This window comes from Euprymna scolopes, chromosome 1 (assembly GCF_053919585.1).
Source record: "Euprymna scolopes isolate OS-2025 chromosome 1, ASM5391958v1, whole genome shotgun sequence".
NCBI lineage: Eukaryota > Metazoa > Mollusca > Cephalopoda > Sepiida > Sepiolidae > Euprymna > Euprymna scolopes.
Genome location: NC_136482.1, coordinates 140,057,228 through 140,075,030, shown reverse-complemented (window position 1 = coordinate 140,075,030; position 17,803 = coordinate 140,057,228). Strand labels below are relative to the sequence as shown.

The 17,803-nt window shown below is 30.9% G+C and overlaps 1 protein-coding gene across 2 annotated transcripts in view; it reads left to right on the top strand.

Moving 5' to 3' along the window:
- LOC145274758 (uncharacterized) overlaps positions 1-17,803 on the top strand; it is a 47,896-nt gene that overhangs the window by 11,727 nt on the left and 18,366 nt on the right. Inside the window, exons 2-4 of one of the 2 annotated variants that reach the window (XM_080127485.1) lie at positions 13,354-13,434; positions 15,950-15,994; positions 16,492-16,650. In XM_080127485.1, coding sequence (XP_079983611.1) covers positions 13,354-13,434; positions 15,950-15,994; positions 16,492-16,650 — 285 coding nt within the window. The remainder of the gene's footprint in view (positions 1-13,353; positions 13,435-15,949; positions 15,995-16,491; positions 16,651-17,803) is intronic. The other variant, XM_080127509.1, reaches the window with a different exon arrangement.

The following is a 17,803-nucleotide window of genomic DNA, read 5'->3' as shown; positions in this document are numbered from 1 at the left end:
TAGTCCGAATGCCACTCTGTGAATAATAATATTATATATATATATATACATATATATATATATATATATATATATATATATATATATATATATATATAATAATAATAATAATTATTATTATTATTATTATTATTATTATTATTATTATTATTATAATATATATATATATATATATATATATATATATATATATATATATATATATATATAATATTATTATTCACAGAGTGGCCTTCGGGCTAAGACCACATTTGAGTATCTGCTCTGATACTATTAGTAATAATAATATTTATATTTTAACCACAGATCAATAGTAACGCCTACAAAAAAGATTTGTGCATAAGTGTACAGATATATATGCAAAAATTCTTAATTAACATCCACAAATATGCATACATATCCATATATAGATACATGCGACGTACATATATAACCTAATACATGCATTCCATTATACACACATGTATATATAATCATACGTATAAACGGACATGCATGCATGCAGACACATACATGTACACATACGCATACATTTGCACACATATACACAAGCATGTACAGATCCACACACACACATACATACTAATACACATACACACATGTGCAATTACACGTACACATGCACACATTTGCTATTAAACTTACATATAAACACACACACAAACACACACACACATACACATACATACATACATATATATATATATATATATATATATATATATATATATATATATATATATATATATATATATATAAGACACAGATTAAAATCCGATGAAAATCCTGATAGATATTACTAGAGGTAACACTTTCAGGGTGATCCTAGCCAAAAAGGAAAAGCTCAATATTTAAGAATAGAGCAATATATAAATTTAGTTGTTAAATTTAAATTCTGAAAATCAAAATATAGACACATATATTCGAGTTAAGAATTTATTGTTTGACAAAAGGAATATATAGAAGGGGTTATATTAATTACCTTAATCCATGGATTTTCACTAATGGCTCATATCATCAGAGGAAATGAAATGCGGTTAGCAAAATGTTCAGCACGTATTTTGCTTTTCAGCACAAATATTGAAAATAGTTTTTTGGTGGTGAATGATAGTTATATGAAAATAATTATTGGAAAAGGGAATTTCATACAACCTAGGCAGTCCATTATCGGAAGGAGTATAATGTCCTCCGGGGTAATTTCCAAGTAGGCAGAATATTGGATTAAGGAAATTAATATAACCCCTTCTATATATTCCTTTTGTCAAACAATAAATTCTTAACTCGAATATATGTGTCTATATTTTGATTTTCAGAATTTAAATTTAACAACTAAATTTATATATATATATATATATATATATATATATATATATATATATATATATATATATATATATATCAAAAACCCTTGTTAACGTTTATTTTTCATTTTTTATTTCCGTACTTTGGGGGCCAGGCGCGAACGCAGACCCCACAATTTTTATGAACCACCATTCTGCCAGATCAAACATACCCATTACTGATCCTCGATACATCTTCTATCATTATATGTAATCAGTTTTTTTTTAAATAGTCAACCATATAGGAGCCTATTCGTATATAGAAGCCTATTCGTGACCACACACGCGCGCGCGCGCACACACACACACAGACGTTCAGCTTTATATATATATATACATATATATATATATATATATATATATATATATATATATATATATATATATATATATATATATGCAACGAAGGGGGGTATATTGGAGAAACTCTGACGCGTTTTTTTTTAATCCGCCTAAACAATCACAAACAACAAACAGACAAAAATCCCCCACTTCACTAGCAAATCACTTCAATTTATCTCGCCAGACAATAGACAACGTGCATAAGAACGGTCTTAACACAGACCTCGGTCCTCTCAAATTATAGAAATATTTTTTAAAAATATGATTAACACAATCACCTACACCTACATATATATTTATACGTATGTATAAACTTGTCCTTTTTCTATATTGATTTCAATGTGCATATTACATCTTTTCGTTTTATAGCACACACATATCATTTTCTTTGATTCTTAAATTATTACTATAACTATAATAATTATTATTATTATCATCATCATTATTATTATCATTGTCACTATTATTTTTGGCTATACTTTACTTTCCATCCACTCCAATTATATTATGATATATGCATTTATCTATATTTATCTAAATCTATTTATACATCGTTAGTTTCATATCTTTACTTGTTCAGTCACTTTATTGTATGTATGCGTATGAATATGGATTAATAATATGAGTATACACGTATGCGCCTATGTATATGTATGTTTATATATGGATGTGCATACATACGTCTGTATATGTTTTTATGTGTATATATACATATATGTTGTGTGTATACGCCAATATATGTGTGTGTGTTTGTGTGTGTGTGTGTGTGTAAATTGTGTATATGTATGTATATGTAATAACTACTAGGCTAGTTGCCTGCTTGATCTGTCTCAACTATCATTTGTATTTACGTATGTATATATATATACATATGTGTGTGTGTGTGTGTGTGTGTGTGTGTGTATACATAGGTATGTGCATATTTATGTATAAGTGTGTATATATATGTACATTTATGTGTATGTACGTGTATGCTAGTGTGGATACGCATGCACAGTTTTAAGTGTAGGCCTTACTATAAGACCTGTTAAAATACTCATTAATATTATTTCATTATTATTTAATTATATATATTCGTGTATAATTTATATATATATATATATATATATATATATATATATATATATATATACTATGTATATTTCTGTCTGTATAATGCATATATATGTTGATGTGTATGTTTTTACATTACATGCTCATGTATATTGATCTGTGCATGTATATGCGTTTATGTATACATATATATATATATATATATATATATATATATATATATATATATATATATATGTATGTATGTATGTATGTATGTATATGCATGTGTATTTGTTTGTGCGCGCTTATATGTATGTTTAGTAGCATATGTGTGCATGTGAACGTATAATTGCACACATGTGTGTATGTGTATGAGTGTGTATGTGTGTGTGGATTTGTGCATGCTTGTGTATGTGTGTGCAAATGTATGTGTATGCGTACATGTATGTATATGCATGCGTGCATGTCCGTTTATACGTATGATTATATATACATGTGTGTATAATGGAATGCATGTAGTAGGTTATATATTTACGTCGCATGTAGCTATATATGGATATGTCTGTGTATTTGTGGATGTCAATTGGAGATGTACGCATATATATCTGCACACTTATGCACATAATTTTTTGTAGGCGTTACTATTGATCTGTGGTTAAAATATTATTATTATTGTTGTTATCGTTATTATTATTATTATTATTATTATTATTATTATTATTATTATTATTATTAAAATGCACAGAGTGGCCTTGACATTTGAGTATCTGCTTTGATACTGCACTTAACCTTTTCTGTCCTCGGTCAGTGAATGAGAAATCCTTCATAACGGAGACAATTTTTTTTTTTTTTTTAAATTTTTGTCCTTATCCAATGTGCCGTTTTTGTAAGAAGGGGGAACGGGATTTACTTCCCATTAAAAACCGACATTGTCTCTTACTCTGACCTCGTGGGGAGGTAAGTAAATAGATACAATAATATTAGCAATATTATTATTATTTAATACTATCACCATTGTTATTAATACTTTACTGTATTTATCTATTAATATTTTTGTTTCAACTATTATTATTTTTATTATGATAACAATAACATTATCGTTACCGTTTTACAAATTTGTTTCAGTTTCTAACTATTTATTATACATATTGAAAACAATTGCGTCGTTTTTTTTTGTTTTGTTTTTTTTGTTTTTGTTTTTTTTTGTTTGTTTGTTTGTTTGTTTGTTTGTTTTTTGTCCTTTGTAATGAACGCTAATACGTTGAAAATCTTTTTAAAAATTTAAAAATAAAAAATACACATTCTTCTTCCACAAACGGCTAAAATAATTCACGTGAACGCTTTCGGACATTGTTGCAAGGAATGAACGCTGTCCAAAATAAAAAATTTCCAGTTTTTTTCAACGTTTTTCATTTTTATTTCGGTACATTTTTGTGACCAAGAACCGAGCATCGCTTGAAATATAGAAATAAAATATTAAATACAAAAAAATAACATCGTTTTCATGTTTCAATTAAATCCTCATAACGTTGAAATAACTATATATATATATATATATATATATATATATATATATATATATATATATATATATATATATATATATATATATATATATACAGCTCTTTGTAAATACAAATGGAGCAGTGCTCCATTGGAGCACTCTTCAACGGTTGTCAGTATTTATATAAAGCATTGAGATGTCATTTGCTAACAGCCCCTGCATGACGCCTAAATGGTTAGAATCGCCAACTGTTAAATAGTTGTAGATTCAGTCCTTGCTCGAAGAAGGTGTCCGTCTAGCCAAATTGAAGAGCTATGATACAATGAGACATTGTTGACTATATTTCAAGTTGACAAAAAAGTTCTTGCGGTTTTAAACTTTTAAATTCAGATGATTCTTCCTCCGCTCAAACAAATGTTAATCATAATATGCACCATGAGAACCAATATACTTTTTGCCAATGCAAAGCAAAAGTATTTATGCCAGTAACGTAAAAAAAAAAAAAACTGCGTTCTGGTGGTGATGAAGTCGTTAAATGCGTTTTTGATATCGCTTAGGTTTTTGAAGCATTTTTCACGGAGAAAGTTGTCTAGATGCTTGAAAAAATGGCAGTCGGTAAATGAGAGGTCTGGACGAGCCAGAGTTTTGTAGTCCAATTCCTTCAACTTCTGTTGGGTCGGTTTAGCAACATGCGGTCGGGCATTGCCATGGAAGAGAATTGGGCCTTTTCTGTTGACTAATGCTGGGTGTTGTTGTCGAAGTTTCTGATACATTTCATTCGTTTATTAGTAGTAATTCTTCACCGTAATGGCTCCGCCTGCATTAAAAAAAAAAAAAAACTGTAATGGACGAAACCGACTGATCGTAGAGCACCAAATAGTCAGTGTGACCTTCTTTTGGTACAATTCTGGCTCAGAAAGTGTCATGAAGCTTCACCGGCATCTAACCACTGAGCTGAGCGTCGCAGGTTGTCATAAAGATTTTTCATCGCAAGTCACAACTCAGTCAAGAAATGGGCCGTTTTTGTTGTGTAACAGCTTTTCTTTTGGTTGTCGTTCAATTCGTGAGGCACCCATTTACAAGATAAGGAATAAAAGTTACACAGAACTTAATTGTATTATCAGGATAATAAGTAAAAAATGTTTCTCATCAGAAGAAGAGAACACTGACATTATACAGATATAAGGATTTGCAAGCAAAAACTGTGGTAAAACCACTTAGATTAGGCATAAAATATATACAGAAAAATATAAAAAATAAAAGTATATATAGAAATATATAAGTATATGTCAATAGGGAAAACAAATTATATATGTGTGTGTGTGTGTGTGTGTGTGTGTGTGTGTGTGTGTGTGTGTGTGTGTGTGTGTGTGTGTGTGTGTACATTTCTCTACGTAATAACTCTATCAATTTTAAGTCTACAGACTCGAAATTTGATATACAGGTTACTGAGATTTGGGAAAATCTTTGTAATACGTTTTCGGCCAGAAACTCCTCCGACAATTTTGGGTATAAACAATTGAAATTTTAGGTAAAGGTTCCTTGGACATGGCTCTAACTTAATAACTTGATTTGAGCTTAAAACAATAAATGTTAAGGGGTATAATAAAAAGAATATTGACCTCTGCGGTCTCTGCCAAATTACTCAGACAATTTCTGGTCTAAACATTTGAAACTTTACATAAAAGGTATTCAGTGATAGGGCAAGCTTTTTAATCGGTTTGGGTCGAAAATTTTTAGTTACCAATATTCAAGTAGAAATATGTATGTATGTATGTATGTATGTATGTATGTATGTATGTATGTATGTTTGCATTTCTGCCTAAAACTTTCGACAGAGGCGACAGATTTTACCAAGATTAGTATCGTTTTGAAGTTTGACCTGTCAGACGACAAATACCGAAAAATTCATCTTCAACTGGGCACTTTTCTACAGGGAAGGCGTCGCTTTTTCCACCGATATTTTTGAAAGCTATCCTCTCCTTTCGATTATCTAACTTTAATTTAAACCTATGTCACTTCCGGTTTGGCGGTGGTCGTAACAGCAAAGACGTCAGGTTTTTTCCCCGTTCTTTTTCTCCTAGCTTACGATTTACTTTTTTTCTTTGACGTTGATGCCTGACCTATAAAAACATGTTTGCTGCAAGTCTAAAAATCAAAACATGGACCAACAACTATTACTTTACGTATGCATATTCGTAATGCCGTCGTTCGAACTTCAAATTCCATTTTTTCACTTTCACACATTTGCACCGATTTCCCCGGCTAAAACCCAAATATAAAGTTTTGCATCGGTTTAAATACCATATATATGAAGTTTCATATCTGTAGAACAAAAACTGACAGAGGAGTTTCGTAAGTAAATTTTTTTAAACAGATATATATATATATATATATATATATATATATATATATATATATATATATATATATATATAATTATTTTTTTACTATAATAATTAAATACCTACAGACACTAGTGTTTCATCCTTTCGATAATATTCAGTGCAGGGTGTTACGATTAACACCAGTCGAACGATTCGAACCCCGCAACACGAGACATCTCTAGCTCGATTAGAGGAGACCGTATCAATTCGGTTACCATTAACCGCGTGAAATAACGTTGAATTTAAACATTTTAATTTTAAATGTTCATTTACGTCAGTCAGACAGTGATCTAATCGTTATGCGATGATCTATGCATAAGAGTTAAATTGGCCGACTTTAATTCTACTGAAAGTGCTCAACGATAAGAAACGAATTTCTTAAAGGGGCTGTCATAATTATTTTTTTACTATAATAATTAAATACCTACAGACACTAGTGTTTCATCCTTTCGGGAATCTTCAGTGCAGGGTGTCACGATTAACACCAGTCGAACGATTCGAACCCCGCAACACGTGACATCTCTGGCTCAATTCTGTCTCTCTCTCTCTCCCTCTCTCTCTCTCTCTCTCTCTCTCTATATATATATATATATATATATATATATATATATATATAAAGCTGAACGAATAGGATCCTATAAGGTTGAATATTATAGAAAACTGATCCCATATAATGATAGAAGATGTATCGGAACACAGGAATGGGTATGTTTGATCTGGCAGAACGGCGGTTCCTTAAAATTGTGGGGTCTGCGTTTGCGCCTGGTCCACAAAGTATGGAAATAAAAAATTTAAAAATGAAAAAAAAAAACGTTTACAAGGGTTTTTTTTATATAGATGTACATAATAATACTTTGATAAGTATGTTTTAACTTAAATAGGGATGGTATAATGAAATTGTAGGGTCTGCGTTCGCGCCTGGCCTCCATAGAATGGAAATAGGCACAAGCTTTAATAAAGATTTTTCATATCTACCTGCGTACGTATACTTTGATAATTATGTTTCAGTTTGAAGAAAAATTGTATAATATAATTATGGGGTGTTCATTCGCGCCTGACCTCCATAGAATGGAAATATGTCACAAAGTTTAACAAGGTTTTTAATATAGATCCACAGAATATTATGATAAGTGTTTCAGTGTGAACAGGTATGGTATAATAAATTATGGGGTTTATCTATTTTATTTTTACTTTCATCATATTTAGCTTTGGTTTTGATACCCTCAAATTCGAAGCTATCTCTTTACAACCCTTCCTTTTCATAACCTATCATACTTTCATAAATCAGAGTCCATTTTCTGTCTGATGTTTTTTAACCCAGTACACGCACACACACACACACATACACATACACACACACACGGATACATAAATATATATAAAAAAAGGTTTGTGTTTACTATAACCTTTTTACGCAAATATTACGCAAGTATAAATCATGTAGAATATCTGCTTAAATATAATTACTCGTAATAATTAATTAAATATGATCATCCCATAAGAAAACCGAAAAAGCTAACAGGGAATTAATTAAAATGAATGTTTAAAAGAATATGCAAATTATCTTGATCTTTTGCAGATGAATGCAATTCCATAATCCATATATAACAGCGTTCTATTTTGTTTTTTGAATAAATAGAAAAAAGGGTTTTTAAATGAATATTAATACAGACACACAAAAGAAAACAAGAGATTACAATTTTCGAAAGCTGGTATGAATTTCATAATAATAACTTCACTTAAACTTAATTTAAATTTGTATTTCAATTTATTTGTTTGATATATACAATATATTAATAACTAGTAAGACCCATCCAGGTGTTTCCCGAGATGAAATATGAAAGAACGATTTAACTATAGAAAAAATATCCGTAATATATTTTATGTTTTAGAATGGAAGATTGTTTTGTGGGGAAGTCACTTCTGGCTTTTGGTAGGAAAAGTAGATTTAATTAAATTAATAAATGAAAGTTTAGTATACGTTACATTTAATTTTTTCTATCATTGGCAGAGAAAACTTTCTAAACTGAGGTAATCAAAAGAGTATGAGGAACATAGTAAATATTCTTTTAGAATGAATTATGCTTTTGGTTGCCTGATTTTACTAAATATATTAATATTGACTAAATTGAAGTTTGTATTAGTTGTTCTTTTCCGGACTTCTGTTCTCATCTTCAGTGTCATTTTCACAATGTTTCGATCGATGTACCCTCCGACCTTCTTCACGTGTATCTTGTCGAACTCGGGAATGTTTCTGTCGAACCCGGGAATTTGGACGGAATTTCGAAGATGACACAGAATAGTAGTCCGAAGAATTCAAATAATACGACTAATTCTCATCTCAAAAATTCAGTAAATAATTTGTTTATATTATTATTAACGGTTAGGAAAAGTGAACTAGAGTACGAAAAAGTAAATAAACATTTGTCTTAAAAGTTATGCAGTCGTTTTCTTTTTCTTTTTTTTTTTTTTTCGACCAGTATCCATTTTTTATCATTTCTGTTAAGTCTGAAATAATATGTTTGGTTATCTTTTTACGAATATGTTGTACATAGGCTCTTCGGTAAGAAATAGGCAAAGAATAGTATTAAATTCTGAAAGAAGCAGTTTCTTCATACTAAAAAATAATTATTATTATATGAAGATAAAATGTACGCATAGTTTATTGAAACACGCTATAGGAAGTGCTATAATTGCATAATTATTGGATTACATATGTACTTGGGTGTGCATATATATATATATATATATATATATATATATATATATATATATATCACATTTATATAAAATACTTAAATAAAATATGATATATATATATATATATATATATATATATATATAGAGAGAGAGAGAGAGAGAGAGAGAGAGGAACAAGTAGTTAATAAAACATGTTAAAACACGTTGAAAAAATTAAAAACATTTAATTTTAAATAGGAAGCACTAAATAAGTGGATAGTCCTTAATCCGCGGAGTTTTGAAAAAATACTTTCCTTCTCATCAGAGGGTAGGATTTAGCAAAATGTGGGATCGGATTTTGCTTGCAAAAGTATTTGATGGAACTACAAGTAAGTCATAGATCTTACTTGGTAACAAATAGTGAAGGAGATGGAATGTGGTGAAGAAAAAGGTGATTTCACGTGAATGGATAAAATATCCAATAACGGTAAAATCCAAAAATCAAAATCCAAAAAGTTGGTTAAGTTTCCATTTCCACAAGTAAAATCCAAGGATGGCTGTTAGGAGAAATATTATTATTCTCATTATTATTATCATTATTATTATTATTATTATTATTATTATTATTATTATTATTATTGCTAGTTGTATGACTGTAAATAGAGGGCCTGCTTGAATGGTTTATTGGGTTAGCAACTATATCAGATGGAGGGTGGGAAGAGGGATAACTTGATGACAAAATATTAGTGTCTGTTATGGGAGGATTGCGTGGGAGATCTGTAATTGTGCATGAATATATAACATTTCTATGGATGCAATCATTATTGAGTGGACAAAGATGCTTGTTATTACAATTGCAGTTAGTTTGCGGTGTAATTGGGTAAGGGATTTTTTGGGCTGATTTAATTTTTTGTTATTAGATGTTAAGATTCCTTGTGTTAAATTAGACATAGTTGAATAAGAAATCCTTATTGAGTTTTCTATTGAAAATAGAACTATATTTGTGTGGATATTTGAAAGAGTTTTGTACAATGTTGAAGAATTCCTTAGGTATATTGGTTTTGACATTTACGCTAAATGGAGGATTAAACCAAATATTTTCTTTCTCCTTATATGTCTGGGTGGGTTAGAGATATAGCGATTAGTATGTTGGTTTGAATTATATATGTAGAGTGGTTCATTGCTATTGAGAGCGGCAGATCTTGTTATTTGAATTGGTTTCTTGCGAGTCATATTGTGTGTGATTACAGATTTAAGGCGGTCAGCAGGAGGAGCATAATGGTTGTATTTAATCTTTTCATTGTATCCTAAATTCCTTAAGGCATTATTGAAGAAAGTAGCATTTTGATTAAAGGATTTTTATCGGCAAAAAGAGTATACATTCTTCTAGAGACTATACTATAGATTTTATAATTGAGTTGGGGTGGTTAGGAGATTTATGGACGTATAAAAGCGTAAGGTTGGGTTTATGATAGGGGCTATAAGTCTCGGTGTAATGTCTAGAAATTTTAAAGTTTTTTTTTGTTTGGTTCGATAATTATAGAAAGGCCAAAGTTGTTAAAAAAGTTACGTAATTTTTTAATTATTTTGTTGTACTCTCTTGGCCTGGCTGTTGTAATGAAAAGGGCATCGTCTCTATAAAGGCCCCTTGGATATGTTTAAAATGGTATTAAAGTTCTTTCGGTAAGAAGAGCCTAACTAAATCCGTAACTTCTGAAGAGTCAGAAGCACCCATTAAGATGTCAAAATTATTTGGGGCGTCTCTTTTCTAGTCCCAAACTTATTGTTAAATTGTATAAGAGACTTTCTGGCTAGGAGAATTAATTTACTTTATAAATGAGTTAAGTCAGAATTTCTTTTAACAAAGATTAGATCCTTGTTTAAAAAGATCGGAGAAATTGGCTGATAATAATTGTTGATGTCAAAGGTTATGAAGTTAAGGAGGTGTTTAATTTTAAGGGCGACAAACCAATTAATTACGGACTCTGAATTTAGCCAAACAGAGAAACTAACTTTTTCTTTAATAGAGGGGATGATTCTATCTAAGATGTTTTGCTTATAGCACCTAACTCAGAGCTAGATGAGCAGATCAATCTGATGGAGGGGTTACCATGAAAATTAGGTTTATGTTACTTGAGGGTGAATCTAGGGGGTACCGAGAGAAATTATTTCAATAAAGTTATGAATGTTCATAGAGGTCAGTAAGTGTTTAGCCTCCGAATTAATAGAATCTAAAGTCCTACGAGGGACTATTTTATAAGATTTAATAAGCTCTTTATACAAAAGTCTTTTTATATGTAGGATAGTCAAGTTTATAGTAATTTTTAGTCTTATCAGCAGGGACGAATATGTGTTTACTCTTTTTAGCTTTCTCGGCAAAATTATTTATTTTTCGAGTAAGCGGATTATAATGGTGTTTTTGTTTCTTAAATCTATTTTTTTACTAAATCTAACATGGAATTCTCGAACTCCTCAAGCTAAGGGTTGTATTTGGGGTGGGCAATGGTTTTTAATCCGTAAAATTTGGCAGCAGATCTTTCAATTTTCTTTTGTTCTCTTTGAGAGTTGATAGGGAGTTCATTTGCTAAGATTTCTGGGTGAGGTTGGTCTTAATTACAGATGCTAAAAACCGCATTGTGTTTTATTGTACAACGAAAAATATATATTGTCTGAAAACAGCTGTAAATGACTTGAATAACATTCGGTGTACTTATTATTTGAAATATGATTTGAAAATAATTTAACCTGTTATAATGCACTCACACGTATATATATATATATATATATATATATATATATATATATATATATATATATATATATATACAAACATTTCAGCCCGGCGTTGCCCGGGTGTTTGGAGGTGTATGTTAAGCAAAAAAAAAGTGGTAATAGGAAGGCAGGCTCGAACCCATACCGCCAAACCGGAGGTGACTTACGTTTAAGTTAAGGCTAGACAATCGAAAGGAGAGGATGACTTTCAAAAATATCGGCGAAATAAAAGCGACCTCCCCCCCCCTGTTGAAAAGTGCCCTGTTGAAGGTGAAGATATTAATGTTTTTAGCCAATTTTTCGGTATTTGTCATCTGAAAGGAACTTCAAAACGATACTAATCTTGGTAAAATCCGTCGCCTCTGTCGAAAGTCTTAGGCAGACATGCAAACATACATACATACATTTATATATTGGTAACTAAAGATTTACAACCCAAACCGATTAAAAAGCTTGCCCTATCTCTGAACACCTTTTATGTAAAATTTCAAATGTTTAGACCAGAAATTGTCTGAGAAATTTGGTAGAGACCGCAGAGGTCAATTTTTTTAATTTTGACCCCTATTATGACCCCTTAACATTTACTTTTTGGGGCTCAAATCAAGTTATTAAGTTAGATCCATGTCCAAATTACCTATATCTCAAATTTCCAGTGTTTAGACCTAAAATTGTCGGAGGAGTTTGGTAGAGTTCTCAAAAGTCAAATCGTTGAACTTTGATCCGTTAACAGCCAAATTTCTGGCCGATCACAAAGATTTTCCCAAATCTCAGTACCCTGTATATCAAATTTTTAGTCTGTATGTTTAAAATTGACAGAGTTATTGTGTAGGGAAATATACACAGACACACACACAGACACACACACAGACACCTTCACTTTTATAGATATACTAGCATTTCAGCCCGGCGTTGCCCGGGTGTTTGGAGGTGTATGCTGAGCAAAAAAGAAAACGGTCAATTTTTTTAACATTGACCCCCATTATGACCCCATAATATTTATTGTTTTGTATTCAAATCAAGTTATTAAGTTAGATCCATGTCCAATGAACCTATATCTAAAATTTCAAGTGTTTGTCGGAGGAGTTTGGTAGAGTTTTCAAAAGTCAAATCGTTGAACTTTGACCCCTTAACAGCCAAATTTCTGGCCGAAAACCGATCACATAGATCTTCCCAAATCTTAGTACCCTGTATATCAAATTTTGAGTCTGTATACTTGATGTTTAAATTAGTTTCATTTTGATTTGTTACATTTATTGACATATGTTGATAAAATAACACTGTTTTTTTTTTTCAGGTCATGAAGGTGGTGCGTGTCCAAGCTTTCGCCCGAGAAGTGCAATCAAGCCATGTTCTACTCTCAACAACTGTCACCCAGGTAATATTTTTACATTCGTTTCTACATAGATGTGACAGATTTGTAACTATGAAAACAAAAATTAGAACATATCTCGAACTCACAAAAATAAAACTCAGCGCATATATAACGATCATTTGTAAGAAATATATAAAAAGTAACTACATAAATGCGAAACCACAACAATTTGTAAATTGTTGGGAATTTTACCACTGTTATTCATAAGATTAACGAAACATGCCTATGCATTCTGGTGGATTTAATTTTTCGTAATTAAATAATTTTTAGATGGAGTTTTTAAAATTTTCGATTTAATATTTTACACTATTGCATTTTTTTATTTTGATATATTCAAAGCCGTTGACGATATCTGAAATGAAAGTCATCATATAAAAATTAATTCCCACAATTTTAATAGACGATTATTTAATACTAGTCTGGGTGCCCGGCGTTTCTCGGGTGTTTAGAAGTGTGTGTTGAGCAAAAAAAAAAAAAAAGTGGTAGTAGGCAGTCAGAATCGAACCTGTACCATGAAGGAGGAAAAGAACGTGAAAAAACGTGATGTCTTTGCTGTTGCGCCCATCGCCAAACCAGAAATCATGAATGTTTAAATTAAGACTAGTCAATCGAAAAGAAGGGGATGACTTTCAAAAATATCGGGGAAAAAAGCGATCCCTCCCTGCAGAAATGTGCCCAGTTGAGGGTGAAGGAATTACGTTCTTAGCGTATTTTTCGATATTTGTCGTCCGAAGGGTCGTGCTTCAAAACGATACCGATCTCGTTAAAATGCGTCGCCTCTGTCGAAAGTTTTAGGCATACATACATACATACATACATACATACATACATACATACATACGTTTAAACAGACAGGTGAGATTTATATTATAGATAATTAGATCCTTCTTAGCTAAAAAAAAAAAAAAGGCTAGGTTGTCCTTGGACAGTTATTATTTCTGATTTTTAGGAACGCCCTCTTCAAGCAGTTGTGTCTGAAATTAGTATATTTACATTTTACGACAAACTTGCTGTGTATACCTCCTCGACATAAATACCCTCGACCGACCCGCCAATCAAGAAAATCTGTAGAGGTGCTCGATCTGTCTATTGTAATTGCTTTCCTCGAATTGCTAGCCTTCGGAATTCTCCCCTGTCCTCTGTTTCCCTGGCAATATGCAGAAATTTAAATGTTATGTAAATAAACAATCCGCTGCTCAACTCCCCACTTAGAATCTCCCTGTAGTTATTACCTCTAATTTACAGCAGCTCGTTACTTCTCAACTTGTTTGGATGAATTAAAGTCCAAAAAGTAATGATAAAAAGACTCTAAATTTTATGACAACACGGGATGTAATTCTCCTTTATTAAAAGATGTGACTGTTATCGCCCTTGGTTACATATTATGAATTATGAGTTGTGTCCCTTGATGTCTTTTCGAATGTTATGATCGGCCATATAGTATTTTTACAAAATGGCTACATGTTATCCCTCAGTTAGTGTATACTTGCAAAAGCATGCTATTTGTGGCTAAAATGTAATTTTAATGTTGAAAGCATTGAAAATAATTTGCGCCAACAAATTCGTAGAAAATAAGGATCAATTAGAGTTTAAGAACCTCAGTGAACGTGGGAAACAAGAGGAACAACTTTCAGGCGCCACTGATTTGACCTTGACCTTCCCAAACGGCATTTTTTTGGATAAAGACAAAAGACCGAGTTGTTCGGTCTTTCGCCAGTAAGATTTGTTTTTGATGTAGGCGCATTTTTTTTTTTTTTTACAATTTAAAAAAAAAAGCTATTTAAACAAAACTTTTTTATATATGTTAATAGCTATATATATTTTTTTGGTAAACATTTTAATTTATAAGTAAGAAAACCCTTGTGTTGTTTTTATCACCAGGTCTATATTTAATATAGGAAAAGTTTTGTTTTTAAAAAAATGTGGGAAAATAAATATTCATTTTTTTAATATAAGGTACAACATTTTTGGAGTGGGGACCAGTATGTTCCCTACATTAAAAACCGACATTAGAATTGAAAATTTAGGACGATGGTCTTTCCTGGCCTTCGTTAGTAAATGGGAAATTATTCAAGACCGAGGCAATTTTTATGTATAATAAAATTACATCTTAAATAGTTTTATTTATTAATACAAAACTTTTTGTGTCGTTTTGTCAATAGAGAATTCTTCAGGTCTTCAGAGAATTCTTTTCAGACTGTCGTTATTTTAATTCTTGTTCCGATCCAAAGTGTCCTATTTTTGGAAAGAAAAAAACCGATCATAAAAATACGTTTTTAATCATAATTTTTAATTGAAAGTAAATAAGCAGATTTTAAAAATCATCATAAAAAAGATTGCAGTTTGACTCGAAAAGCAAGTTATGATAGTTTAGAAATTGTAAAACTTAATGCAGTTATACTTTCGACAAATTGCAGAGATAATGTATTTTACATGTAAGAATTAAAAAAAAAAACAGGTTGCACATAAATATTTTTGCAAAACTTCTGTAAATAATATTATACTCTTTTTTTTTCAGGATTTGATTGCTGTTTATTCAACGATGGAAAATTCTGTACTTCGAGTGAGTAAAAAATTAATAACAAGTTTCGTCGGTTGTCAACATTTTATAACTAATATTTGATTTTTTGGAGTTTTGTACATAGCGTGTTCGAAACATTAGTGTTTTTTTTTGGGGGGGGAGTAGAGGTACAAATGAACAATAATGCAAATCTTTTGCATCTAAACTTTAATTTAAATAATAACTCACTTTTTAATTGAACTTTTCAAATTTTAAAACTTAAGTGTGACAGATCGACGGCAATGCTTTTTCAAATTAAAAACAGGCCAGTCAACAAGCAGAGTGTCTTATAAAGATAATTAAACATATTTAAAATAATGCGTCCATTCTATTTATATGCTTAGCAAAGAACATTCGTTTACAGACTGAGACGAGACAGACAAACAGACAGATAGACAGACAGAGGACGCATTTAAAATTGAACTTACAAAATTTTAAATAAAACATTCAGAATATGTAAATTATGAAATAATGTATACAAAATTTTATTTTAATTTTAGCGAACCCACATATATGTTTCCATAATGGAATGGTGATTAATCGTGGACAAACGTTTACCCATGACGACGGATGTTCCTTATGCGAATGCCGTGGTTATAATGACGTTCTCTGTAACAATAATTTCTGTGTTTGGCCAACACCTTCCAGACCACCTGCAAGTAAATATCTATTACTTTTCTTGGTATAATTATTTTAACGTTACAATCAAATCATTATATTGCCTTTCTGATAAGAGCGCACTCTTGGTGCGCACTCTTTTTTGCTGGAATAAAGAAATGGAGGATTCATTTCTTTATCCACCATAAGTGGGAGCGGCTTTGTTTCTTGGCCAAAATAAATATCATTGATAAAAAAATAAATGCAATAATTTACTATAATTTAATCGTTCTTTTTGGCGGTGACTTTTATTGTTTGCTTTTATTGTTTAATTTTATTGTTTGACTCTTACACAGCTCGTGTTAAAATGGTAATTTTGTGACTTTCACTATTTTATCGAAAATAAATAGGCCAATCAAGAGTATACTTTAAAACCTTCGGTCATTTCATCTTAGCCGCCCTGTGAGTGCATGGCTGTGTAATCACAAACAAGGACATATTTATAAACTAGCTGATGCATGGCTCAACTAACGGCGGTTTTTATATGATTTATATTCATGTTATGTCTGTCTGTTCATCTAAGGAGATGCAATTGAAAATAAAGCCATATCATGGCAAGACGCACATTTGCTTATTTACTTTAACAAGAAAACCAATGGTGATACTTATTTTGTATTAGGATTTGTTTGCAATACTATTGTGGGGTTTGTGTTCTTGCCGCATATCGATAAACAGGAAAAAGCAGGATGTTTTACTTTATTTTAATTTATTTAGAACTTGAACATTGGACGTAGGAATTAAAATGGGAATATGAGATGCAGGGATAGAAGCAGGTGTACACAGAAGTCCTCGTTATCCTTTTCTATGCCGCGTGATTATTCTAAATTATGTTCAGAAAATGATTAAAAGAATAGAGTTTTGGAGAACTAATAAGCAAAACAGTATAAAACATGTCCAGATCATTTTTATTATTATTATTTTAGCTCTAAAAAAAAGTCAGCAATATGGCCCCACCCTATTCGAAAACTTTGGAGGTTATCGTGCTAAAGAAATAAGCAAACAAAAAACATTGACAAAAATGGTTTACTAAGAAACATTTCAAATTAATATCATTATCGTATTTTCATTTACAAATTGAGGATAATTAAGAACAGAGTATTAAAAACACTTATTATTCAGAGACCTTTCGCACGTTCAATAAATGTCAATGTTGTG